The sequence below is a fragment of the Hippopotamus amphibius genome, chromosome 2 (genome assembly GCF_030028045.1).
Source record: "Hippopotamus amphibius kiboko isolate mHipAmp2 chromosome 2, mHipAmp2.hap2, whole genome shotgun sequence".
Classification (NCBI taxonomy): Eukaryota; Metazoa; Chordata; class Mammalia; order Artiodactyla; family Hippopotamidae; genus Hippopotamus; species Hippopotamus amphibius.
In genome coordinates, this window is record NC_080187.1 from 184,246,526 (window position 1) to 184,273,227 (window position 26,702).

Sequence of the window (26,702 nt, forward strand, 5' to 3'; positions counted from 1 at the left end):
GTTATTACAGCAAGGTGGACTTTTCATATTATAGCGTGCAGCTGAAGGAATGATTTGAGGGAAAAAAAAATTTTTGAGTTGGTGTTGCAGACTCAGAGAAGAATGCCTAGATTCATTCTTGAAATTCACAGGTCTTGTCACAACTGTCTTCCCAGAGATGGTTCTCAGTGGGACCACACTTCCTAATGGTACAAAATGAATTCACTTTTGTCATTGCCTGCCTCTCAAAACTAGTCTTTCCAAGTCTTGCAGCCCTGGGTCTGGGTTTTTCTTGAAAGAGTTTAAGAAAAACACTGGAGGCATACCAAAAAAAAAAAATTCACTGGATTTCAATTCTTCCTTCAGAGCTTTGTCATAGGAGGGCTGCTGACAACATAAGGACCTGCCTCAGGCAGCAGACCATCACCAACTAAACACTGTATAGTTCTTCCCAGAGCACCTCATTCTCCAGAGAAAATGGGTCTTCTTGAAGCTGGACTCAGAAAATGAAAACCCATTGCTTGGCACTGAAGTAATAAGAGAGCTGGAATATGCTGGTAATGCATTGGGCTGTGCAATGGTTCTTTTTCTCCCAATCTTCCAGAGGCTGAGGCGTCCTGCAGTAGTTCAGGACAGGACTTGTGAAGAACCCTGCTGTTGACGGAGAATGGTTTCCTTGAGCTGTGGTTTGTTGACAAAGTAGGGGGCGTTATGGGGATCTTTCCTCACAAAGCAGCCATTCCATCAAGAACTATCTAGTCCAAGTCTTCAACTGCAGCTTCTCCAGCAGATGGCACCTCTAACTCTTTTACTGCCTTCTTTCCTTGGTTTACTATAAATGTCTTTTTCCATTACTAATCCCAGCCCCCACCCCCAAACACCCAGGCTTTTAAATAATCAGGCATGTTGTTAATCCTTTTTTTTTTTCTTCTTCTTCTCCAGCTGTGACTCCAGACAGAATTTTTACAATCTGTTCTCTGGGTTTTATGGAGACTTACTTTACCCTTCTATGTTAGCCTTAATCCTTTTGATTTTCTTAGAAAGAGATAAAATAAGCACAGTTCTTATACATCAAGAGAACACAGAAATGCAAAAAATTGGAACTGTTATAGCAACACTTACTGCAATTTCATAAGAAAGAAACCACAAAGGAACTAATTATGAAAACAGGTAAAGAACTGAGGAATAGAAAAGTGAGCTTCCATTCATGTCTTCTTTTTATTCTCTAGACACATTCAGTGCTTTATAGTTTCAGAACTTCTACAACTGAAGATTTTCCTTTAAGAAAATAACCCACTCACGTTTTATTTACAGAGACTGAGTACATTGCTAGACCTTATCAATTTTCCATAGGAAGTGATCACTTCAGCAAGAAGCAGGTAAAACAGAAAAATGATGCAGACTTGCCTGTCTTTAGAGGGGCTGCAGCAGCAGTGGGCAATGTAAATACTATCTGGCAAGTGCTGGGGGAAACACAGGGAGCCACAGGAGCATATGAAGGCCCAGAAGCAGGAGATCACGGGACTAGGTGAGAGAAATCTAAGAAGGAGCTGGAGGTTGCAGGGCTAGGGGAGACTTCTCAATGGCGATGACATCTCAGCTGAGATCTGAAGGAGGAGCAGGAGGCAGTCAGGCAGGGGTTGATGGAAGGAGGCATGGGGCAGCAGGAGTATGATCCAGGGAGAGAAGTAGGTAAAGCATTGGCAAAGGTCTTGGGGAGAGAAAGCAAGGCCTAGTTCAGGGGAAGGTTAAGATCAGTGTCTTGAGGACACTTCAGAAAAGTCCCTCAGGGGCTCTTAACCTTTTTTGTGACATAGATCTTTGGCAGTCTGGTGAAGCCTATGGGTCCTTTCTCAAAATATTGTTTTTAAATGCATAAAATTAAGTTTGTAGGAATAGTAAGTCAACCAATTAAGTTGGAATACAGTTTCAAAATAATTATGTTTGTGATGTAATACCAAGTGAAGTAAGTCAGAAAGAGAAAGAAAAATACCATATGATATCACTTATATGTGGAATCTAAATATAAACAAATGAATTTATCTACAAAACAGAAACAGACTCACAGACAGAGAGAACCGACTTGTGGTTGCGGGGGGTGGGGATGGGGAGATGGATTGGGAGTTTGGGATTAGCAGAGGCAAACTATTATACAACATATAGAATGGATAAACAACAAAGTCCTACTGTATAGTACAGGGAACTATACTCAATATCCTGTGATAGGGACTTCCTAGGCGGCACAGTGGGTAAGAATCCGCGTGCCAATGCAGGGGACAGGGGTTTGATCCCTGCCGCAGAAAGATACCACATGCCGTGGAGCAACTAACCCCTTGCGCCGCATGCACTCTAGAGCCCATGAGCCACAACTATTGAACCCATGTGCCGCAACTACTGAAGGCCACGTGCCTAGTGTCCATGCTCTGCAACAAGAAAGGCCACCACAATGAGAAGCCTGCACACCACAATGAAGAGTAGCCCCCACTCGCCACAACTAGAGAAAGCCTGTGTGCAGCAACGAAGACCCAACACAGCCAACAAAATAAATAAATAAATAAATAAATAAATAAATAAATAAATAAATAAAAACTATCCTGTGATAAATCATAATGGAAAAGAATATGAAAAAGAATATATATATGCATAACTGAATCATTCTGCTGTACAGCAGAAATTAACACAACATTGTAAATCAACTATACTTCAATAAAATAACTTTTTAAAAGCTACTGTGACCTAAGAATATAATGCATGTACTTCCTTATGAATGCATAACATTACGAGATCTAATGGCAGATCCAATAAATACCATCATTTTGAAGTAGCAGTAATATGCATAAAGCAATAACAGTAATGTGATATAACAATATCTGTTATTTCTATTGGTGTCAAAAATCACAGGTAAGAAAATAAAATAAATAAATAAATAAGCAAATAATAAAAGATAAAAAAATCACAGGTAAGCTTAATTACCTTACTAAGGTTAACATTACTGTAGTTTGTTGCTTACCTTTATTGAAGGAAGTGATTACAGTTAGAGATTAATGAAAAAAAAAAGCTGCAATTTTTTTTCACCAACCAAATAACTCATTGAATTCTATCCAAGGACCCCTTGGGAGTGTGTAGAACCCGGGTAGAAACCCTTCCTAGCAGTAAGGTAGCGAATGGATTGAAGATCAAGGCTGAAGGCAAGTGCTGAGGTAACCCTCAGCCCTCAACCCAGGGAGACAGCAACATTTCCAAGGGATTTGGACTGACAAAGGAGGAGCCAGTAGAGCCTGCCAGCAGGGGCTACTGCCTTCACCCTCAAGGCCACAAACTCCGCTGAAGCCCTGCCCGGTGCCACGTACCGTACAGTACAGAGGGAACGTATAAACCACTACGGCAAAGGGATTGATAAACGCTGTTTACTAATTTCCAGCACCATAGAGAATGGTGGTTAAGAGCCACCAGAGTTCAATAGACTTGGGTTACAACGCCTCTTCTGCAATTACAGAAGCTATATAACCTTGGACGAGTTTATCTTTCAGCGTCCTCAACTGCAAAAGGGAGTAATAAAAATGTCTGTCATGTACAGAGAAGATTAACATGGCTCCTGCGCAAGGATGACATGCGAATTCGTGAATCGTTCCATATTTTTTAAACATGAATTCAATTTAAAAAGTCTATTATGATCACAGGGTTATGATGAATTAAAGTGCTTAAAGAATTAAAGAATTCATTGTGGTGCCTGTAGATAAAAACTGGATAAATGAAGGTTGTTAAATGTGAATCGAATGAATCGTCCTGATGACTTTTCAAGAGGGGGAATCTCTCTATTCTTTTTCTACTCCGTTTCTCCCTTTCTGCTTAAATCCAAGAGAGGAATTACAACCTTCTCCTCTGGGAAGGCAGCTGTGTCTTCAGCCTCTGGCTTCTATATACTACCAAGTTTCCACGTGTCGTCAACATCTTTTTAACATTGAATACTTTTCTCGAGCACCTGCAACCTGCTAGGGGCTGTTAGAGAATTCTGAGCACTGTCTCGCGGTAGCTTTTGAAGTGAAACCTGATATTTCATAGTAAGGACAGGTATTAAAAACCCTGGGGTAAGAGTCGACAGTAATCGAAGTCCCTCAGGAGTTGGGTTAAGTAATATAAAGCAGACCATTAGAACATATGAGAATAGCAATACTCGTGGAATTCTATGCACTGTTGTTTGCTTCATCGAAGATATTAAATCATTTTTTAATTAAACGCTGATTCCCTAAAAATGTCTCTTACCCTCCTTTTTCTTTACCTGTAAGGTCAGAATGCTCCAAAAGCCGCCTTTCAAAGATTCAAATCGGAAGTTGTAGAATAAATTGACCAGTAAATCACACTTGGTACAAATATTCAACTGTTTCCATTCTGCAAGCAAATTTACTTACAGCTGTTCAATTCAGAGGCAAAAAGCACTTTCGACGAGGATGGGATTCGAACCCACGCGTGCAGAGCACAATGGATTAGCAGTCCATCGCCTTAACCACTCGGCCACCTCGTCCCAGAAACCTACTCCTTCCTGGTAGCTATAGGGAGTAAAACTGCAGGGATGTGACGCAATGTGATGGAAGCCGCCATTTTGTACGGAAGCAAATATCCGATCCTTTTTATAGCAAGAAATCAAAAGAAGATGGCCGCTCGCATGCTGTGGGGAATCTGCAGAGGGAAGGGACAAAGGAAAATTCGGCAGAAAATGAGATAACCTTGAAAGAAACAAAACTGGCATACAGGCTGGAAAGGAAGTTTGATTAAAGCAGTCTTAGAAAGGCTCGGGAGCCTAAGGGGCGGGGCTGACGCGTTGAGCGGCTTTGCGCATGCGTTTCAACTAGGCGGTTAGATTTGAATGCCTCACTGAGGCCGTCGGGGCGTTGTGACGTGAAGTCGAGGGGAGGCGGTGAGCCGCCTCTCTGAGAAGAGTGCCGACCCCAAACAAGTCTGAGGAGAATTTGTCAAGCAGTTGGGCCGCGGCGGGTAACTTTCGCCCTGGGCTTCGCGGGGGGGTTTTAAGTTTTGTCTGAGCGGTCTGGAGACCCCGCGGTGGGAGGTGGGGGACGCTCCTACCGCTAGGCTGCCTGGGAACGCGCTGGGCTCAGGTACGCACGCTTCTCCGCGGGTGCCGGCCTCTTTTTTTCCTCACCTCGGCCTGTGCGTGTGCCCCCTCCCTCCTCCCTAGTAGTCTCCGTCCACACCTGGGCCGCACGGGCCGCCCCGGGTCGCTGGCCTGCGGCTCTCTCCGCGGCCCCGCCCCGCCCCGCCATCTTCTGTCAGCACTCCCGAGCTCTTGCTCGCACCCCGGTTTCTCTTCCTCGGGGAACTCACAGCTGTTTGCATTTCTTACATCTTTTCTTAGCTATAAATGAAGTGACAGCAATAAGTGATTTTAAACTCTCGGCTTATGATTTATTTACAGTGTCTGATCCGAGTGCTAGCAGCACTGAGCAGATTTTGGATTTCCTGAGGATGTAATAACATAAACAAATATAACCAGTATTTTAGTACGCCACAAATAAGTTTTTAAAAAATCTTTCTCTGTCCATTATTAGGCCAGAGTTAAGGAATCTTTTCGTGCTGTTTATTATCAATACTAGAGTTTAAGAATAAAGTTCTGAAAGAAAGTACATTGCCTATTGGAATTTTAAGGATAGATTTATGGAGATATGCCAGAGAAGACCAAAGCAGAGCTTACTCTAGGTATTAAGGTTGAAGTTTTCAGTTGAGTTGGATCAGTCGAATTCCTCAGATTTGTAGTGGGTTCCTTGTTGTCTTGTGCTAGGGCTGGGAGGGGATGATTCAGGCCCTCATCTAGAGTACAGTCCAGAAAGGGAAAGGATTAATATACACAAATAACTATAAAGCAAACAGTGTAAAGAATTATAGGACATTCTAAAGGAGAGTGGGAGCACAGAAAAGCTTATTTGATGCTTTTTGTTAATGGAGGCTAAAGGAGGCTTCTTGGAGAAAGCATTTGAGGTGGAATTTGAAGGGAAGAATGATGTATAGAGATAAGTTATGTATTGTAAGATTTTGCTAATTAAAAGTTGTATTCAAAGCAGTATAATTCTTCTTGACTATGTGAATGGCTGGGAATGTTTATAAGATGATAAATGTGCGTAAAATGAGTAAAAATGTTTGGAGTGGTAGTATTAATGATGTGTTTGATGCTAAGTAAGAGATGGTAGAAGATATCCTAGATATTGGTTGTAGGACAGTGCTGTCCGATAAAACTTTCAGTGTTAATGGTAATGTTTTATTTCTGCACTGTTCAGCACCGTACTCATTAGTCACATGTGACTGTTGAGCACCTGCAGTGTGGCTGTTGTAACAAGAACTATATTTTAAACCTTATTTCATTTTAATGAATTTAAATTTTAATGAATTTAAATTTAAGTGATATAGACTCTAGACCTGTGTTGCACAGCACAGGCCTGAAGTTATATCATTGGACACTATGAAATATATAAACTCTAGATAGTGGTAAAGTAAATGAAGGAGTGGACAAATAGCTAGATAGTAAATTTTCAGGCTTTGCAGGCTCCATGGTCTGCATCATCTCTGTCACATTTCTTCTTTCTTTGCCTTTTGTTTTGTTCTCTACAACCCATTTAAAATGTAAAAAACAACTGTTAAAACTACTGGCCCAGCAGCCGCAGTTTGTGGACCTCTGGATTATTTAGACTAGTTCCCAAACTTTCTTGGCTCATGATGCCATTAGGACAAGAGAAATACCTAACAGTTCTATTTATTAAGTGCTTAGGTCCAACCAGTTTTAGAAGTTGTTAAGTGGTCCTAGCCACTTAGTAGCCATTTAAAAGAGTAATATATATAAATTGAAGGAAAAGATAATATTTTTATTTTATTCTTAAATAATCACAATTATTTACTAATTGGATATGTGTGTCTGTTGGACACTGCACAACTTTCAGATCTTGGAATCAGATTAGATACTGCCACCCTTGTTTCCTGTACCACATTGATCAAAAGTACTTGCTTTATATCACAGCAACTGCCAAAAGTCCAGCTTTGCAATATGTTATCAAAACTAAATGTAATGTGAATGGTTACTATTTTGAGCTAGCAGTGCTGGATAGACGTTGAGAATTGTTTCTCTCAAAAATTTAAACTATTCCAGAACACCTTTGTGAGTATGCTGTAGTAGCCCTCCCTGAGTGCCAGGTGCAGTTTTGCAACCAATCAGTAATCAATTAATGTGGTAGTGATCAAAAGTTCAACCATAACAGCATTTTACACTTGAAGCTTAATGTGAGAATCTGGAGTCTCCTATTTCTGTTGGAGGTGGAACTTATAGATATGTAATAAATAGAATATTTTTAAAATAGGACATCAATAAGCTTTGAATCTTATTACTTAATTAAGTGCGAACTGGTCTGCTGCTTAGACAGGAATGATGCACAATGAATGTTTCGACAATGAAGATGTTTAGGTGATCCTGATTTGACAGTATTTAGTATTTTTAATCTGTGAATTTTAAATATGTCACTGAATTTGAAAATATTCCAAAAGGAGAAAAAATATGCAAGACATTGATCATGAAGGTAACTTTAAAGAATTTTCTTAATTAGTCATTCATCAAATCTTTATAGCTCATATTACTTACAAAGCACAGTGCTAGATTCTCAGTATATAACAGTGAACATAAGAGACACCAGCCCTATTCTCATGGAGTTTACTGTTCGGGCAAGGGTATGTGGATGCAGATAATCAATAATCAATCTGTAATAAGAATAGAAGAGAGTTTTATCGATGATGAGTGATGACTTAGAGGGCTGGGGTAGGGAGGGTGGGAAGAAGTCGCAGGAGGGAGGGGATATGAGGATAACTGTATAAAGACAGCTGATTCACTTTGTTGTACCCCAAAAACTGGCACAACAGTGTAAAGCAATTATATTCCAATAAAGAGCTTAAAAAAAAAGTTTTATTTGAGCCAAACTGAGGACTGTAGCCTGGGAGACAAGCCTCTCAGATAGCTCTGAGGTACTGTTCTGGAGAAGCATGATTTTCAGCACAGTTTTGTATCTTGTCAGAACAAAGAACATCAAACATGACAAGGGTACATTGCTTCAAAGTTTCCCCAAAGAAGACAGATTAGTATGCGCACAGTGAGTCAGTATGGCTTTGGAGCCTGGGTAGGGAGCCTTATCATTAAAGGAGTACTGTCACTCCCAGAAAGGGAGACATTTATCTCTGTCTTCAAAACAGACATTCTTTACTTCTGGACGGTGTACCGTTTTCTTTAATGGTTAAAGCAGATGTACAACCTATGTTTGATAAGCCACAACACTGGCTGTTCTAATTAGAATAAAGTTCAAGCCAAATCATGTGTAATGCAGAATGGCTTCCTCATACTTCACTATGTGAAAATTTCTTCCATCAGGTAATTTGGGAAGATAAAAGGAATAATTAATTTACATAACAGGCTTTCAAATTACAGTTGTGGTAATGCTTCAAAGGAGACAGACTGTGCTACAAAGAGTACTTTTCTTGGCTTTCTTGGCAAGAGAAAATAGCAGATATAAATTTAATGACTTGGGAAAGAGCTGTCTTGTGCAGGAATAGAAATGCCAATGTGGCTAGCGTAGAGAGTGAGGAAGACAGTGGTATGAGATGAAGTCTGAGAGGCAAGCAGGACCCAAATCTTGCAGAGCTTTGTAGTTCCTGGTAAAGAGTTTATTCTCAGTACAGTGGGAAGCTGTTAAAGGGTTTTACATAAGAGAATGTCTTAAATGTGATTTATGTTTAAGAAAATAACTGCCTACTATGTGGAGAGAGGACTTTAGGGGGATAAGAGTGAAAGTAGGGAGACCAGCGAGGTGGAAATGGCAATATTCTACTTGAGAGATGATGGCAGCTTGAATTATGGTGGTGGCACTGAAGATAGAAGTGAATGATTTGGGATATATATTTGAAATGGAACCACTAAGACTTGTCAGTAGATTGAATAGAAGTAGAAATAGCTGTCATACTTGTTTGATCTCAGGAAAAGTTTTCAGTTTCACCATTAAGGTGATATTTGCTGTTAGTTTTTTAAATAGATAAACTGTCTGTTAGAGTAAGGAATTTACCTTGTATTCCTAGTTTGCTAAAAAAATTTTTTAATGTGAAAGGGTATTAAAAGTCAGCAAACTTTTTTTTATCTGTTGGTTGAGATAATCTTTCAATTTTTTCCTTTTAACCTACTAGTATAGTAAAATGTAAAATTGACTTTCTAACATTAAACCAGTACTGCATTTCTGGAATATAACCAACATGACCATGATATATTGTCCTTTTCACAAATTGCTGGCTCGTTTTTGCTGGTTTTTTTTTAGGGTTTTTATATTTATTGTAGTGAAATTAGTATGTAATCTTTCCTTTGTTGTACTGTATTTATCTGGGTATAGGGTGTCTCTGTGTGTGTATGTGAGATGGAAGTGGTTGTGGGTAAGAAAACTTTAAATACAAAATAATAAAGTAGTGAAGGTGGTTGCTTTTGGGAAAGAGGAGAGTATGTAATAGCTTAAATTTTTTAATTAAAAATACTATTTTAGGGCTTCCTAGGTGGCGCAGTGGTTGAGAATCCGCCTGCCAGTGCAGGGGACACGGGTTCGATCCCTGCTCCAGGAAGATCCCACATGCCTCGGAGCAACTAAGCTCGTGTGCCCAAAAAAAAAAAAAAAAAAAAAATACTATTTTAAGTAGATATGGGTGTTATCTGTGAACAGGGGGTAAGTGAAACCAGAAGAATGGATAAGCAGACAGAGAAAGCGATGGAGGACAAAAGGAGAGGGTCAGAGTTCAAATCCTAGAAGATGCCCATCACATAATATCTATATTAACAGTAAATAAATAAATTGATACTGAAAAATAAGCAGACTTTTACTTCAGGTTCAGGTTCATTATGGAATATTGTTCTTTAATTTGGCTTCTGTTATATATGGTGAAAACACGTAAAATAAGATATCTTTTAAGTACCTGTTTTTTTGTTGTTTTGGTTTTTTACTTATTGCTAAAAGTGTAAGAGCATTGATTCTGACAGTTTACATATGTGTTATTAATTTAGTATTGTGGTAGAAATGCTAATATTGTTGAGTCAGAATCTCTAGCTGTTCTGCTTTTTGAAATCTGCAGTGGAATTTTTTCTTACCCAGGGGTAAAGTTCTAAGGTTAAAATGCATAAAGTGGAAATATAGTTATGGGTAGGTAGGAGCTAAGACCAATTAAAGAAACTTCAGGTTATGATTCTTATTGCACGCTCTTTCCAAGACAGATACTCATTGAGTGGGATTGTAAGCATAATCAACTACACTGTTTAAAATATTATTTTTATGTGTTAAAATTTTTTTGCTGAGTATTTAATGTTAAATTTTCATAAGACAAATATGCATTTATGCAAATATTAGTATTTTGATAGATGATTAGACTACATTTTGAGATTGAATTGTTATATAATCCATAAACTCATGTAAACTAGGGCAAGTTTTTATTTGAACCATTAAAGTCCATATCATTCCAATCAGAGTTAGTCACAGATTTCATCTTGAATGTGAGAATTTTCCAGGATTGGTAATTATAACAGAGTAGCTTAAAATCCTTGGACTTCCTAGATGGCGCAGTGGTTAAGAATCCACCTGCCAATGCAGGGGACACAGGTTGGATTCCTGCTCCAGGAAGATCCCACATGCCACAGAGCGGCTAAGCCAGTGTGCTGCAACTACTGAAGTCCACGTGCCTAGAGCCCATGCTCCACAATAAGAGAAGCCACCTCAATGAGGAGCCCACGCACCACAACGAAGAGTAGTCCACACTCTCTGCAACTAGAGAAAGCCTGTGTGCAGCAACAGAGACCCAGCACAGCCAATAAATAAGTAAATTCATAAAATAAAATAAAATCCTCGAAAATTCTCATGCTTCATAGCTCCATAGTGAAGTTTTTCCTTTTTTTTTCCCCTCCCACAGAAAGTAATCCTGAAATCACAGCTCTGTTCTGCTCTTAATCTCTTCACAGATTACAGTTTCTCTTCCTTTTTTCTCACCTTTTCTCATATTGTGTATTTGTTACAGAAAAAGTTTTTCTTCGAAAATGGATGGGATGTCTTCAGAGGCTAATGAAGAAAAGTAAGTTTGTGAAATGCAGCTAAAAATGTTGAACTCTTTATCAGAGAAAGATACTTTTCCAATTAGTGAGATGTTAATAATTTCTGAAATGTTTTCCTAGTCCTTCCAGGGAAAAGAAGTAAATGTTACAAAGTCACAGCACTCCTTGCCATATCCTTATATAAAGTCATCTAGAGTCAAAACTGAGAGAGACTTTAGAGACCACCTCCCATCTCTTCAATTTAAGGATGAGAAAATTGAGGCCCAAGGAAATGAAATGATTAAAGTTGGTATCACAAACTAGTGGATGTTTACAGCCTATAGGCATATACACATATATGACAAAGAAAAACATTGTCTAAACGATGTTTTTTAATTTTTCAATTAGTTGCCAGCATTTCAAGATTTCATACAACAGTTAGATTTCTAGCTTTTCCTGAAAAATCAAGTGTTGCAACACTGGGCTCATATTCTTGCTTGGCAGCAACTAACCTGAGCAGAGGATGTAGTAGCTGTGACAATCAAACCAGGCAGGAAGGAACTCACCTTTATAATATCAATACCACCTATTTTTCTTGCATCTGCTGTGTTATCTGTTTGGCCACCATAGCCAGTTGAATATTCAAAACCTGGTCTAAAAATCAGAGTAGTAAAACCAGAACTAGAGTCTCTTGATGTATGGTCCATTTATCTTTTTTTGGGGGGGGGGCAGGGCCGAAGCGTGGCTTGCAGGATCTTAGTTCCCTGACCAGGGATTGAACCCTGGCTATAGCAGTGAAAGCACACAAGTCCTAACCACCGAACGGTCAGGGAATTCCCTTTCTTTTTTTTTTCTTTTTCATTTTTGGTCCATTTATCTTGTAGTTGTACTTATATCAACATGGAAAATTGTTTTACTGATTGTTTTCCAAGGGATAGTCTTATGGTATACCATATGTATTTTAAAACACTGACTTTCTAAATACTGAATTTGTCTTGTAATATAAATTAAGTGAAAGTGATGCCAAATGTTAAGTGATGACCAATTTAAAAGCATGTAAGGGATTCTGTAATGGTGGTTTTAGAAATTCAGTCTTTTACCACTGCGTATGTAAATTTTTTTTCCTCTTTCAGTGACAATATAGAGAGACCTGTTAGAAGACGACATTCCTCAGTAAGAAACACTTATTTGAGCTAATAATTGTTACCTTTTATTGAATGATGACTATATACCACAGTAATTTTGAATGGCATCACCATTCCAACCCTGCTGGCTTCTATTGCTTTCTAGATAAAACTCAAATATTTAACCTGATTACACAATTCTGTAAATATACTAAAATTCCTATTTTATGGATTTCATGGTGATTTAGTAGATTGTGTGCTATGTAAATTATACTTTAATAAAGCTGTTTAAAAATGTATTTAAACTGGTGTACAAAGCTGAAGCAAGACACAAAATAATTAACTCAACCCAATTTAAGCACCAAATTTATCGAGTTACAAAACTGAAAAAAATCCAATGATAGGGATGATGTTAGGCACAACTTAACTGACCAGGTGTTCCGACAATAGCACCAGTCGTTCCAGGGTACTTTCACTGTAAGCATCTTTGCCACAAGCACTTAAGCCACATAACTAATTGGCCGCAGTGCAATTTCACTATAAAGTTTAAGTAACTGATAGTTTGATTTCATTTCTTCATTGATACATTACTCTCATTTTTATATTACATAAATCTGAGAGAGGTCAAGGTCTCCAAGGCAGAGTTGAACCCATATTTCCCATAGAATTTTGGAACATCTGTCAGCAGACATATGACATTATGCCAAGAATAAACAACAGTGTGGAAGGGTTTTATAATGCATTACAAAGCTCAATTACAAATACTTATCCTAGTATTTGGAAACTGATAACCTGTCTTAATGAAGGAAGAAATTTTAGTGAAAAAAGGTGCAATGCCAAATGATGAGAACAAATCAGTAAACAAACAAAATGTATAAAATACTGTGAGCAAAAGACAGAAGGCAAGTGATTAGGTACAACCCACAAAATTGTCAGTTATTTGCACAGTATTGCCATGAATCTGCACACATTTTAAATTTATTCAAGTATTTTGTATTTTGCAATAAAGTCTTTAACTTTTTTATTCATTTTTCATATTTCATTATGTCCTTTTTAATGTCCCTCATTTATCTTTTATAGCGAAATTGCCTTACAGCCAGTTAGTTATGCAGCAAAAATGTTTGCAGCAAAGATGTCTATAGCAAAGATGTGTGTGCAAAGATGCTTATGGTGCTAGTACTGGACACGATCACCAGTACTAGGATTTCCTTTCATTTTTTATACTCTGATCATTTCCTCTAGGTAATTGCCATTATCAGAATGGCTTTCTCTCTGTGATTACTACAGTACATCTAGCTCTCCAAACTTCCAGGTTGAAGTCCAACATGGAAATAGTGTCTATTTTCTCAAGATAAGAAACAAACAAACAAAAAAACCCAGAATACTCAGGATTAAATCATGTTGGCTTGATTATCTCAATATGGGTCAAGTCCTCATTCCCAAACAAGTCACTATTGACGAAAGAATACCATGTGCAGATTGTTCTCTGCCAGGGCTAACTGTTGAACCCTAGAGTTCAGTAGGGCTTTACCCAGACCACATGGGATGAGAGTAGGCAAAATAATTGGGGAATGTGGGCAAGGAGGAGGGGATAGATGTCGAATATTTAAACCAGCCACAAAGTATACAGCTGAGCAATATGAATTTGAGGAATTTTGAGATTTTTACAGGAATTTTAGCATCTCCATCTTTCTGCTTATGGTATAACTTGAAATAAAGTGATTATTAATAGACACAGCAGATTTTCTTAAACAATTCTCTTCTAGATTTTGAAACCCCCAAGGAGTCCTCTTCAGGATCTCAGAGGTGGGAATGGGAATGAAACCGTTCAGGTAAGTCTCTGGTACAAATGCTTTATAGATGACTATTTTCAGTGATATTTTTAATAGTTAGGAACTTTATTAGCTATGTGAAGGGAGAACGTCATAAATGATTCTCAATTGAATACGTACAGGTAAGCATCCAGTGGCCTTTGGGTTAAAATCCAAACACTTGAGCAAGCTGACACTCTTGATTTTTAACCCCTATTTACTTTTCCAGCCTTCTTTCTTGCCACTCTCATACATGTATCTCACCATTCAGAATTGCTTACCATTCCCCCAAACAGACATGAACTGTCAAGCCTCCAGGTATTTACATGTGATGTTACTTTCTAGATGGCTAGTCCCTCGTTTTTGTTTATCTGTCAATACTTTATTAAAATTTTTTTTTCAAACACACTGACAGGTAGAAAGAATTTTATGGTGAATGTTCATATAGTCATTACCTAGATTCTATAATTAATATTTTATCATACTTGGTTTGTCATATATTTGTCATCTTCTTTACCTGATAATTCCTATTTGATCTTTAAGACTCGGTTTTGGCATCACTTCTCTTGGAAAATCATCCCTTAACATCTTCTATTGCAATTGTTTTACTATTTGTCCTTTATAAATTGAGAACTCAGGTCAGGACTTTGTTATGTGTTTTTTTTTTAAAATGTATTATGCCTGGTGTATAGTTCACTTTCAGTACATTTTGTTGATTGATGAAATGCGTATAGTTTTGGAGACTATAATTCTCAGTGCTTTCTCTACTTCAGCCTCTCTTATCTTTCTGTTTCTCAAATACACCAAGACTTTCCCTGCTTCAGGGCTTCTGCACATGCTCTGCCTAGAATGCTTTCTCTCTGCTCAACTCTTCATCTGACTACTAACTACTCCTTCTGGTCTCAACTTAAATGTACTACCTCAAAGAAATCTTCCAGGAGTCTCAGGCTATGTTATTTTTTTATATATAGTTTTTGTTCATACCACTCATTATACTTAGAATTTTGTATTTGTGTGTATTTTTTGTTTTAATGTATGTTTCACCATTAATCCCCAGTAGAGTAGGGACTGTTGTTTCCTTTACCATTCTTTTTCCATCACTCAGCATAGGATTTGGTGTGTGTGGTGTTATTATTCTTTTTTAATTTAATGAGTAAATGGCAGATTCATAGACTCATAGAGCTTTAAAACCAACAGGGCTTCAATAGTAATCTTGAATCTAATTCCTTCATTATACAGATGAGAAATATGAGGTCCAGAGAGGTTAAATGTTTTGTCTAAGCCCACACAGTTGGTGGCAGACTTCAAATGAGCTCTAATCTCCTAATTTCTAACTCAGTACTCTTTCTAATATGTGACACAAATTTCAGGTTTTTTTAGTAAGAAATATAGTAGTACTTACTATGTCCATATTATTGTCATTATTAAGCTCCAAGCTGCCTGTAGTGTCTGCCAAGGATCTTAACAGAGAGGATGAACATTCCTGATTCTTTGTTATGACAAAACTTATGCTCCAGTATCCAGAATTAACACAGTAAAATTCTGTATGGATTTTGTTTATTTCTCTCTTTTGCTTTTTGTATTTGGTATCTATGTGAGTAAAAATATTTGCCCTTGTTAAGGAAGATGAGGGAAAATAAAAATAGTATATTAAAATGAAAAGGTGCTCAGCATCACTAATCATTAGGGAAATGCAAATCAGAACTACTGTAAGATATCAACTGATGCCCATTAGGATGGCTACTATTAAAAAAAGAAAAAGAAGGGCTTCCTAGGTGGCGCAGTGGTTGAGAATCCGCCTGCCAATGCAGGGGACACGGGTTCGATCCCTGCTCCAGGAAGATCCCACATGCTGCGGAGCAACTAAGCCAGTGCACCACAACTATTGAGCCCATGTACTGCAGCTACTGAAGCCCACGTGCCTAGAACCCATGCTCCGCAACAAGAGAAGCCACGGCAATGAGGAGCCCTCGCACCACACCAAAGAGTAGCCTCCACTCCCCACAACTAAAAAAAAAGAAAGCCCGCGCACAGCAAAAAAGACCCAACACAGCCAACAAAATTAATTAATTAATTAATTAATTTAAAAAGAAAAAAGAAAAAAAAATAGCAAGTGTTGGCTAGGATGTGGTGTTATATTGGAACCCTTGTGCACTGTTGGTGGGAATGTAACATGGTACAGTTGGCTGTAGAAAATAGCAATTCCTCCAAAAATTAAAATAGAATTACCATATGATCCAGCAAGTCTACTTCTGGGTATATACCCAAAAGAATTGAAAGCAGGGTCTTAAAGATATGTGTACCACTGTTCACAGCAGTGTTATTCGCAGTAGCCAAAAGGTAGAAGCAACCCAGAGTCCATTGACAGATGAATGGATAAACAAAATGTGATGTCAATGGAATATTATTCAGCCTTAAAAAAGAAGGAAATTCTGGATGAACCTTGAAGACATTATGTTAAGTGAAATAAACCAGTCACAAGAAGATAAATATGTTATGAATTGCACTTACAAAATAACTAGAGTAGTCAGATTCATAGAGACAGAAAGTAAAATTGTGGTTGTGGGGAGGTTGGGGGGGAAAGGGGGGGACTTGTTTAATGGATATAAAGTTTCAGTTTTGCAAGATGAAAAGATTTCTGGAGATTGGTTGCACAGCCATATAGAGGTACTTAACACTAGTGAAGTGTACACTTAAAAACAGTTAAGATGCTTGAGTATGTTGTGCTAAGTAAAATAGTCACATAAGGACAAATACTACATGATTCCACTCATATGAGGTGTCTAAAATAGTCAAGCTCATGAAAGCAGAGAGAACAGTGGTTGCAAGGGGCAGAGAGGAGGGGGAAATAGGGAGTTGCTAATCAATGGGTATAAAGTTTCAGATATGTAAGATGAGTGAATTCTAGAGATCCACTGTACAACATTGTGCCTATAGTTAACTGTATTGTACACTTAAAAGTCTGTTAAGAGGGTGGATCTCATTCTTACCACAATAAAATTAAAATTAAAATTTTTAGAAGTGGTTAAAATGGTAAATTTTATGTTAATTGTATTTTACCATAATTAAAAAAATTTTTTAATCTTAAAAATAGTATAACAAGGGTCCCCAGTCTTTCTTCTACTTGATAGCAAAATAACCATTCATTTAAAGGAGAGAGATAAGGTAAGGGATAGTAAGTAATCACCTTCTTTAAATATGTTGTTTGTGTCACTGTGCTTATTATCATTCACGTTGAAAATCATATTCATGTTAAGTGTTTCTGTATTGGAATTTTTTGGAGAATCAAATTAATTATCAAAATAATATCACATTAATTCAGAATAAGACCTGATTTCTGTCTGTTGTAATCTTGGGGACCTAATTCACAGTGGTTTCATTAAAAATCATATCATATATTCTCTGCCCTTAGGAATCAAATGCTTTGAGAAATAAGAAAAACTCTCGTCGAGTCAGCTTTGCAGATACTATAAAGTAAGTTGAAAAGAAAAATAATTAAAATGTTACAGGTAATACTTTTTTGTGTGCCACACCAACTATGTTGGTACTAACTGATTCAGATAATTTGTGTTTCAATTAGATAAGTGTTAGAACATTGTTATTTAAAAGGCTGTTATGCTTAAAAGAGAAACATTGAAAGCATCCCCTCTGAAGTCCAGAACAAAACAACTATGTCTTAACCACTGTTATTTAACATTGTGTTGGAGGTGCTGACCAACAAAAATAAGCTAGAGAAAGAAAATGGAGTTATAAAAATTGGAAAGATGGAGATAAATCTGTCACCTTTGTGGATTAAATAATTGAATATTAGGAAAGTCCAAGAATATCAATTGAAATACCTCTATAGACAGTAGGTGGCAGGATACAAAATTAATATTTGGAAATTAGTATATTTGCTATGTAAAAATAATAACCAGATAGAAGATAAATGTCCTTTTTTTCCATTATATTATATTTTGTTTCTGTAAATTTAATAATAAAGTCATATAAATTATACAGGGATTTCCCTGGCATTCCAGTGGTTAGGACTCCGGACGTCCACTGCAAGGGGGCACAGGTCTGAACCCTGGTTGGGGAACTAAGATCTTGCATGCCCCATGGCACGGCCAAAAAAAAAAATCGTACAAATGAAAATAAGTTCCTGAATAAAAAGATTGAACATCATAAAGATGTCACTTCTCCCTAGGTTATTAACTTAACGTAATTCTTATATGTAGTGTTTTTATGATTATTTTCTTGATGCTCAGCAGTATATTTGTATTTCCTCATTATTTGAAGAGTTGTTTAATTGAGAATTTTAAAATTCTTTTCTGGGTGGTAAAGGCATTTTGTGGTCATTAATTTTCAGTTACGTTGTAAGTGAGAGAATGCTAATCTGTATTTTAATTTTTATTACAATTTTCTGTGTGATCTCGTATATGATCAATTTTTGTGAATGAGCTGTAGGTACTTGAAAAGAAGATATATTTTGTATTTTAGGATGTATAGCTTGATATATATCAATTATATCCATTTTATACGTGTTATTTGGGTCTTCTGTTATTTTATATAATTTTAGTCACTTTAATCTGCATAAATTAGAGAAGTAAATTAGTCTCTAATTGATAGACCATCCCTCTCTAACTCTCTTTATCCAGTAGTTTTTCTGTTCATTGGTGTATGGTCATCATTGTTATAACTTCATTCGGGATTGCACTTTCTAGCATTATGAAATATTCATGTTTGCTTTGTTTATTGCTTTTTGACCTAAATTCTACCTAGACTGATGTTAATAAGATTTCTGTCTCTGCTGTATTTTTGTTTTCATTTTTGTGGTATACCTTTGTGTATTTTTTGACCATGTATGAGCAATGGTAAAGTTAGTCTATTTCCTCTCTCTCCCAACCCAAATTTACTTAATAATATACCTTTGTACTGTTAAATATGCTTAAACTTCGGTTAAAACTTCATTGTTTTATGTGACATCCTTTGGTGTTTATAATGGATGAGGTAATTGGCCTACTTCTTTCTCTCTTTTTCTCTCCCTCCTAATTCCCTTTCCAATTTTTTTTTTTTTTTTTTAGGTTGTATCATCTCTTTCTCCCTCTCTCTCATCTCTCTCTCTCTCTCTGGGTATTTGACATTAGGGCATCTGTTACATTGGTTTCTTAATTCTATTATATATATTTAAATATTCACATCAGTTTTACTACTATAGTTGCCCTAATCATCTCTTGGTTGACTGAGGCTTTTTTCTCTTATGTTTTCCCAAGAAGTGTTCATTGAAACAATATTCCCTGAGTTCTTGGATGTTCAAAACTGTTAGTTATAGCCTTTATACTTGAAGATTTAGCTGGATATGAATCTTCAGTTCACATTTTCTTTTTTTATATATAAATTTATTTATTTATTTTATTGGCTGTGTTGGGTCTTTTTTGCTGTGTGCGAGCTTTCTTTAGTTGCAGTGAGTGGGGGCTACTCTTTGTTGTGGTGCACGGGCTCCTCATTGCTGTGGCTTCTCTTGTTTGGAGCATGGGCTCTATGCACGTGGGCTTCAGTAGTTGCAGCACATGGGCTCAATAGTTGTGGCTCGGGCTCTAAAGTGGGCAGTTGCAGCACATGGGCTTGTGGCTCACGGGCTCTAAAGCGCAGGCTCAATAGTTGTGGCGCACAGGCTTAGTTGCTCTGTGGCATGTGGGATCTTCCTGGAGCAGGGATCGAACCCGTGTCCCCTGCACTGGCAGGCAGATTCTTAACCACTGCACCACCTAGGAAGTGCCACATTTTCTTTAAGGAACTTGTTAATATGGTTCTGTTGTCTTCTGGCATTGAATGTTTCTATGAACAAATCTGAGGAAAGCATGATTTTTTCTCCCTCACAAATGACTGGATCTTTTTTTTTTTGTTATGACTGGATCTTTTTGATAGGCTACTTAACAGGTTTTTTTTTTCTTTATCTTTGAAGTTTATTGACTTTACTAGGATACATCTTCATTTTGACTGTTTGGGGTCTTTTTTTATATATAAATTTATTTATTTATTTATTGGCAGTGTTGGGTCTTTGTTGCTGCACACGGGCTTTCTCTAGCTGTGGCAAGCAGGGGGCTACTCTTCATTGTGGTGTGTGGGCTCCTCATTGTGGTGGCTTCTCTGATTGCAGAGCACAGCCTCTAGGCGTGTGGGCTTCAGTAGTTGCGGCACATGGGCTCAATAGTTGTGGCTCATGGGCTCTAGAATGCAGGCTCAATAGTTGTGGCACACGGGCTTAGCTGCTTCATGGCATGTAGTATCTTCCTGAGGCAGGGATCAAACCCATGTCCCCTGCATTGGCAGGCGGATTCTTAACCACTGCGCCACCTAGGAAGTCCATGTTTTGGGTCTTGAATCTTGAATTAACCCTTTAAATATTTTTTTCTATTCCATTATTTAAATTTCTTTAGGGATGCACTAATTTATAAATGCAAATTATGTTTATATTCTTTGCTTTTCTTCTGTATTATATTCTCTCTTAATTCTTTTTATTTTCTTTTACTTTGTTCAGTTAAAATTTTTTTCATGTCCTTTACCGTATTTTCCAAGATATTTATTCACCCTTGTGTCTCTTCCAGTTTTGCCTTCATTCTGTGATTATTATTATTATTTTTTGCTTCTTTCATTAGTTTAATCTATTTGTGTGTCATTTCCTAATTTCTAACTATCTCTTCTTTGAGTTGTATTTCTGCTTTTGTCTCTTGTTAAAAACATTATTATTTATTATTTATTTATTATTTATTTATTATTTTGACTGTTCTGGGTCTTAACAGCAGCATGTGAGATCCTCGTTGCAGCATGAAACTCTTTTTTTTAAAGAACTTTTATTGAGATACAGTTAACAGACAACAAACTGCATATATTTAGAGTGTACTATTTGGTATCCCAATCTCCCAATTCATTCCCCCCCAACCCTCCCCGCTTTCCCCACTTGGTGTCCATATGCAAACTTTTAATTGCTGCATGCATCTGGGATCTAGTTTTCCATTCAGGAATTGAGCCCAGGCCCCCTGCATTGGGAGTGTGAAGGCTTATCCACTGGACCACTAGGGAAGTCCCTCTGCTTTCATTTCTGTCTTTCATAGAGATGGTTGCTTTGTTATGCTTTTTAAATGCATAGCAAACTGTGTGCGTGCAATTTTCGTTTTCTCTAGGACAGCATTTTTCTGAGTGTTTTTCTTATGTTAATAATTTGTTATGTTTTGCTTTCTTTTAATCTTATGGCATCTTTATGGATTGTATGCTTTTTACTCATCACTGAATGGGTTGGATTTTCCTGAACCAGCTATTTTCAAGACATTTCTGTGAAGGGGGAGGAGATGTGGTGGTATTCCAGGGTAAGCTATCGTTTTGTAAACAGGCCCTCTTTTTAGCTATCATAAAGACAGACTGTCTACATAATATCACCTCTTTCAAATTTTATTTAACTCAGACTGCTTTAACTTGGCCTTTTGTGAGGTGAGCTCCTAGATCAATTTAACCTTGAATTTAAACATTTTAGGATGAGGCTTGATTGTTTCATGTCCAGAAATCTTCCTAGGGAAGTCCTGGCTTTGATCTACATCGTTTTCCATCCCTTATTTGTTTGTCTCTCTCCTCCAGTTCTTTAAGAGAACTTTATTTACTCTATTTATTGTTTTTTGGCTGCATTGGGTCTATGGCCTTTTTTTAGTTGAGGCAAGCAGGGGCTACTCTTTGTTGCAGAGCATTGTTGCAGAGCACAGGCTTCAGTAGTTGGTGCATGGGCTTCAGTAGTTGCGCTCGTGGGCTCTGGAGCACAGACTCAGTAGTTGTGGCTCACAGGCTTAGTTGCTCTGTGGCATGTGGGATCTTCCCAGACTAGGGATCGAACCTGTGTCCCCTGCATTGGCAGGCATATTCTTAACCACTGCGCCACCAGGGAAGTCTCCAAGTTCTTTATGTTAACAAACCTTTAGGATCAGACAGGTTAAAGAAATTCAGTTCTGTAATTGCCATCTAAAACATGATTTTGCATTAGGATAAGTTTATAGTTGCCCAGGATTTCATTTGTGGGGCTATTGGGAACATGTTTTCTTCTTTTCCTTAGAGGAGTAGTAAGTAGATGTTGGTAAGGGGTGAAGAATGGGTTTCCCAGTTAGCATCAAATAGTGTGTGACATCTTTCTTTTACTGAGTAGTTCCAAACAGTAGGTGCCTTCTGAAATATAAATTTGTTGTTGTTGATTGATAGTAATTTTAATTGTTTTACAGCTCTTTTCTATCCAACTTTTATCCATAAATCAATTAATGTCTTTCTGGATAAACATGAGTTGTCAGTATTTCATATGTATTGAATTCTGGGGTTGGGGGGCAGGAAAGATGTAATAAGATTTGGTATTATCAGGGAAGGCTAGCTATTGCCTGCCAGTAGACTTCCCTAGGTTGTGTATTCCTTGGTGAAGTTGCCACTGTGTTCCTAGATCTTGCCCTTGGCTTTTCAGACTCTGTATTGTTTTTTTCTATACCAAAAATGGGTCAGTCTCTTAGAGATGAGCTTCTACAAACCAGATTCACTAGAGATTTGTGTATAAATAAGAGTGCTACTACTAAATATATCATGAGAAACCAATCAAATGAGTCAGAACCCTTATTTGAGTAGATCATTACATTCCTTATAGGCATTCTACCTAAGAAAGTAAATTATCATGGAATATGGCTTGCTGATCATGGAATCTGAACTATTAGTTATTTGAATGATTCAGAATGTTTAATGGCACCAGGCTAATGAATCCATTTCCACAGTAGATACATACACACCTATTGCAAGACCTGCATGTTTCTGTCTGTATATTCACTGTATACTCCTTGAATGACCAAGGTTTAATTTAATAACTCATTTTCTCCCCTTTGTTTCAGATTAACTTTTCCTTCACATGCTGGTTTTTGTTTGTTTTGGTTTTTTGGCTGCACCACTGGCTTGCAGGATCTTAGTTCCCTGACTAGGAATTGAACCCAGGCTACAGCAACGAAAGCACTGAGTCCTAACCACTGGACTGCCAGAGAATTCTCTCACATGTTTTCTTTAGGAATATTAATGTTAATGTAAAAATAACTATTTTAAATTTCCTGTTAAGCATTTGATTGTTCCTTGTGCTGTGTTAGATGTTTTTGTGTAAATTACCTTTTTTCTTTTGAGTTACTTCCTTGGGATTATAGTCCCCAAAGTAGAATTGCCAGGCTTAAAAGAAGAAGCGATTACTTTCATTATTACATTTTGTTACTGGTTTTAGTGCCTCTAGTAATATATTGTTTTTCCCAATACACTGTAAAGATTAGATTTTAATACTTAATTTTGGCTGATTTGATTGATTTTACTGTTATCTTGGTTATTTTAATTTGTACTTTATTTGTTATTACTCTTTTTTCTACATTTTGTTCACTTATGCTTTTTTCTTCTCATTTTGAAGTGTTTCATTTTTTATTTCCTCATCTACCTAGACAATATTGAAGAAAATATTTTAAAGTTTTTGCGTGGTTGAACCCTCTAAATTTGTGTTATTAAAGCATGTGTCTCTCTTGGTTCATAAATAATTTTTGCGACAGATTGTACCTTTGAAAGCTTTCCCTATATTACAGATACTATGTAGGTTGAAAAAAATGAGAGAGCAAGGAACAACCATAATTAAAATAAATATACAGAAGCATAGATATGGAGGAAGAAATTATTTTGCCCTTTCGGTTAGGTGTCTCTATATGTTTGCTAAATGTGCTTTATTAATTATATACATTTACAACTTACTCTTTGCCTACCTAATATGTGGTGTTCTAAAATTTGGATCTTGAGGCATCTAAATATATTTCTGCATTTTTTTCTTTATATTTCTTTCATATTTTTCCTCTGACTTTTTTTTATTTACATGTAATTTGGGTTATTCATTGTTAGTTTTCATTGATAACTTTCCTCTTATTGTATGATAGCAACCTTGTTTAGTTCTAATACTTTTTTGTGATGAAACTTAATGTGTTGGATAACTTCATAATTATCTTTACTTCTCTGTTGTTTGTCTATAGATAATTTTTTAGCTGTGAAAATTTTAAATTTTACCTTATAGGTTGTAGATTGAGTTTAAAATTTTAAAAAATTTAGTCAATAGCCATTTTTTAATAGGGTAGCTCAGCCAGTTTACATTTGTTAAAATCAGTACACCTATTCTCCCTGGATTGTTGGGTAAATTTAACTAATTATTGTTGCAGATTTTTGTTTTGTTTTTTAAACAAGAATGGGTATTGGATTTTATAAATGCTTTTAGAGCATCTATTAAAATAACTATAGAGTTTTTCCTAGTTTAATTTTTAATATGATAAAATAAATTTTTGGATGTTGAATTATCTATCATTCCTGGGATAAATCCAATTTAGTCATAAAATATTCTTTTAAAACATTGCTAGGGAATTCCCTGGTGGTCCAGTAGTTAGAACTCTGCACTTCTACTGCAGGGGATACGGGTTCGGTCCTTGGTCAGGGCACTAAGATCCTGCATGCCACAAGGCACAGCCAAACAAAAACATTGCTAGAGGGACTTCCTTGGTGTCGCATGGTTAAGAATCCGCCTGCCAATGCAGGAGACATGGGTTCAATCCCTGGTCTGGGAAGATCCCACATGCCGCGGAGCAACTAAGCCCGTGCACCACAGCTACTGAAGCCCACACACCCTAGAGCCCGTGTTCCACAACAAGAGAAGCCACTGCAATGAGAGGCCCGAGCACCGACTGCAACTAGAGAAAGCCCACATGCAGCAACAAAGACCCAACATAGCCAAATAAGTGAATATATATATATACATAAATAAAAACATTGTTAGAGGCAGGTTGCTAACATTTGGGGATTTCTGCACTAATATTCATATGTGAGATTGGCCTATACATTTTCTTGTATGCTACTCTTACTTGGTTTTTCTATAAAATCAGTCAGAAAGCTTTACTTTACCTGTCTCAAAACAGACTATAAATTAACGTCATAGTGTTCTAATTAAAACTTGCAGATTTTCGGGAGTTCCCACGTGGCCTAGTGGTTAGGATTCGGGCTTTCACTGCCATGGCCTGAGTTTAGGGAACTAAGATCCCACAAGCCGTACAGCACAGCCACACAAAAAAATTGCAGATTTTTGGTAATCTTTATTTTTCTTTTCTAGAGTATTCCAATCAGAGTCTCATATGAAAATAGTGGAAAAGTCAGAAATTTCAGGTAAACTTGTTACTGTAATCCCTGCTAAATCTGTTTTCTATGTAATTATGCTGTGGTTATCTAACCAGATAATTGGTATAACTTAATATCCATCTTATTGCTTAAAAAGTATAACTTGAGTAGTGGGGGACAGAATGTGAGGTGCGTCATTAGTATTTTTTTTATTGTTGTTAATGTCCTTATGCAGTTTTTCTAATGTTTTATCAGTGTATTATTGAAAAACTTTTATCTTTTCTCTATTTATAGAAACAGAAGCAGGAGGAAATGTCCTAGTTATGCAGTAAGTAAAAAAAATGTGATGTAAATTATACATCAATTGAAGTTGTTATAAACAACTTCAAAGTTGTTTATTCCTATTAAATGAAGTGTTTTTTAAGTTAATATTCTTTCTGTTTTTTATTTTTATTCCCTTTTGTGGAATACTTAGAATTAATTCACAAAACAAATTCTTTGCATAATGTAATATACTGCTATAGCTGATAAATATGTGAATTGTACAGCTTATATTAAGAGGGATGAAACAGTCTACTTTCATATATAAATCCTTAAATACATCAGCTAGTACAAAACAATAAATACCAAGTCTTCAGATTTTTTTCATTAAATTAGTTTTTCTTATAATATTTTTTTAATTAATTATTTATTTTATTTATTTATTGGCTGCGTTGGGTCTTCATTGCTGCCCACGGGCTTTCTCTAGTTGCTGCAAGCGGGGGCTACTCTTCATTGTGGTGCGCAGGCTCCTCATTATAGTGGCTTCTCTTGTGGAGCACAGGCCCTAGGCACGTGGGCTTCAGTAGTTGCGGCACATGGGCTCAATAGTTGTGGCTCACGAGCTCTAGAGCACAGGCTCAATAGTTGTGGCACATGGGCTTAGTTGCTCCATGGCATGTGGAATCTTCCCAGGGCAGGGCTCGAACCTGTGTGCCCTACATTGGCAGGCAGATTCTTTACCACTGCGCCACCTAGGAAGTCCTCTTATTGTAATATTAATACAAAAATTACGTAGTAGAGCTTAACAAATGAAAAGATGCTTATCTTCATCATGAGAGAAATACAGACTATATTGAGATATAATTTTTCATCTAATCAAGACTATAGGTAAAGTTTCTCATTGCTCGTGGGTATATATTGTAGAAGGCAATTGGCAATATCATTCAAAATTTTAAATGCACATGCTCTATGGCTCAGAGATTTCATGTCGGGGGATTTTTCTTACCAATACACTTGTAAATGTGTGGAATGATGAATAAATAAAGTTATTCACTATAGCATTTATTTTAATAGTAAAAGATGCAGAAGATCCCGAAGGTCCATCAGTAAGAGACTGGTTAAATAAATTACAGTTTTTCCATGTAATTGACTAGTGTTGAGCTGGGAAAAAAAAGAGTCTCTTTATATACTGACACAGAAAAATCTCTAGGCCATATTGCTTAGTTAGGCTCCTCACAGATAACCGCTGCTAATATCCTTCCAGAAATG

At 37.0% G+C, this 26,702-nt stretch overlaps 1 protein-coding gene and 3 non-coding genes across 9 annotated transcripts in view; 2 read left to right on the forward strand and 2 right to left on the reverse strand.

Moving 5' to 3' along the window:
• Window positions 1-919: 919 nt before the first annotated feature.
• Window positions 920-1,027, reverse strand: LOC130847253 (small nucleolar RNA SNORA26). The gene has a single exon (XR_009052036.1). It is a non-coding gene; the product is annotated as a small nucleolar RNA SNORA26 (small nucleolar RNA).
• Window positions 1,028-3,517: 2,490 nt separating this feature from the next.
• On the forward strand, window positions 3,518-3,619 carry LOC130847317 (U6 spliceosomal RNA). The gene has a single exon (XR_009052088.1). It is a non-coding gene; the product is annotated as a U6 spliceosomal RNA (small nuclear RNA).
• Window positions 3,620-4,419: 800 nt separating this feature from the next.
• TRNAS-GCU (transfer RNA serine (anticodon GCU)) lies at window positions 4,420-4,501 on the reverse strand. The gene has a single exon. It is a non-coding gene; the product is annotated as a tRNA-Ser (tRNA).
• A 174-nt stretch (window positions 4,502-4,675) lies between these two features.
• The window catches only part of KNL1 (kinetochore scaffold 1), a 53,914-nt gene continuing 31,887 nt past the window's right edge, over window positions 4,676-26,702 (forward strand). For 4 of the 6 annotated variants that reach the window (XR_009051526.1, XR_009051527.1, XM_057724243.1 and 1 more), the window contains exons 1-7: window positions 4,676-4,971; window positions 11,059-11,112; window positions 12,205-12,244; window positions 13,962-14,027; window positions 17,419-17,480; window positions 25,168-25,220; window positions 25,467-25,500. Coding sequence is in view for 4 of the 6 variants with exons in the window: in XM_057724243.1 (XP_057580226.1) it covers window positions 11,078-11,112; window positions 12,205-12,244; window positions 13,962-14,027; window positions 17,419-17,480; window positions 25,168-25,220; window positions 25,467-25,500 (290 nt within the window). In the remaining 2 variants the exon portion in view is untranslated. Of the gene's footprint in view, window positions 4,972-10,601; window positions 11,113-12,204; window positions 12,245-13,961; window positions 14,028-15,435; window positions 15,551-17,418; window positions 17,481-25,167; window positions 25,221-25,466; window positions 25,501-26,702 lie in introns of those variants that run through there. The other 2 variants (XM_057724244.1, XM_057724245.1) reach the window with 2 other exon arrangements.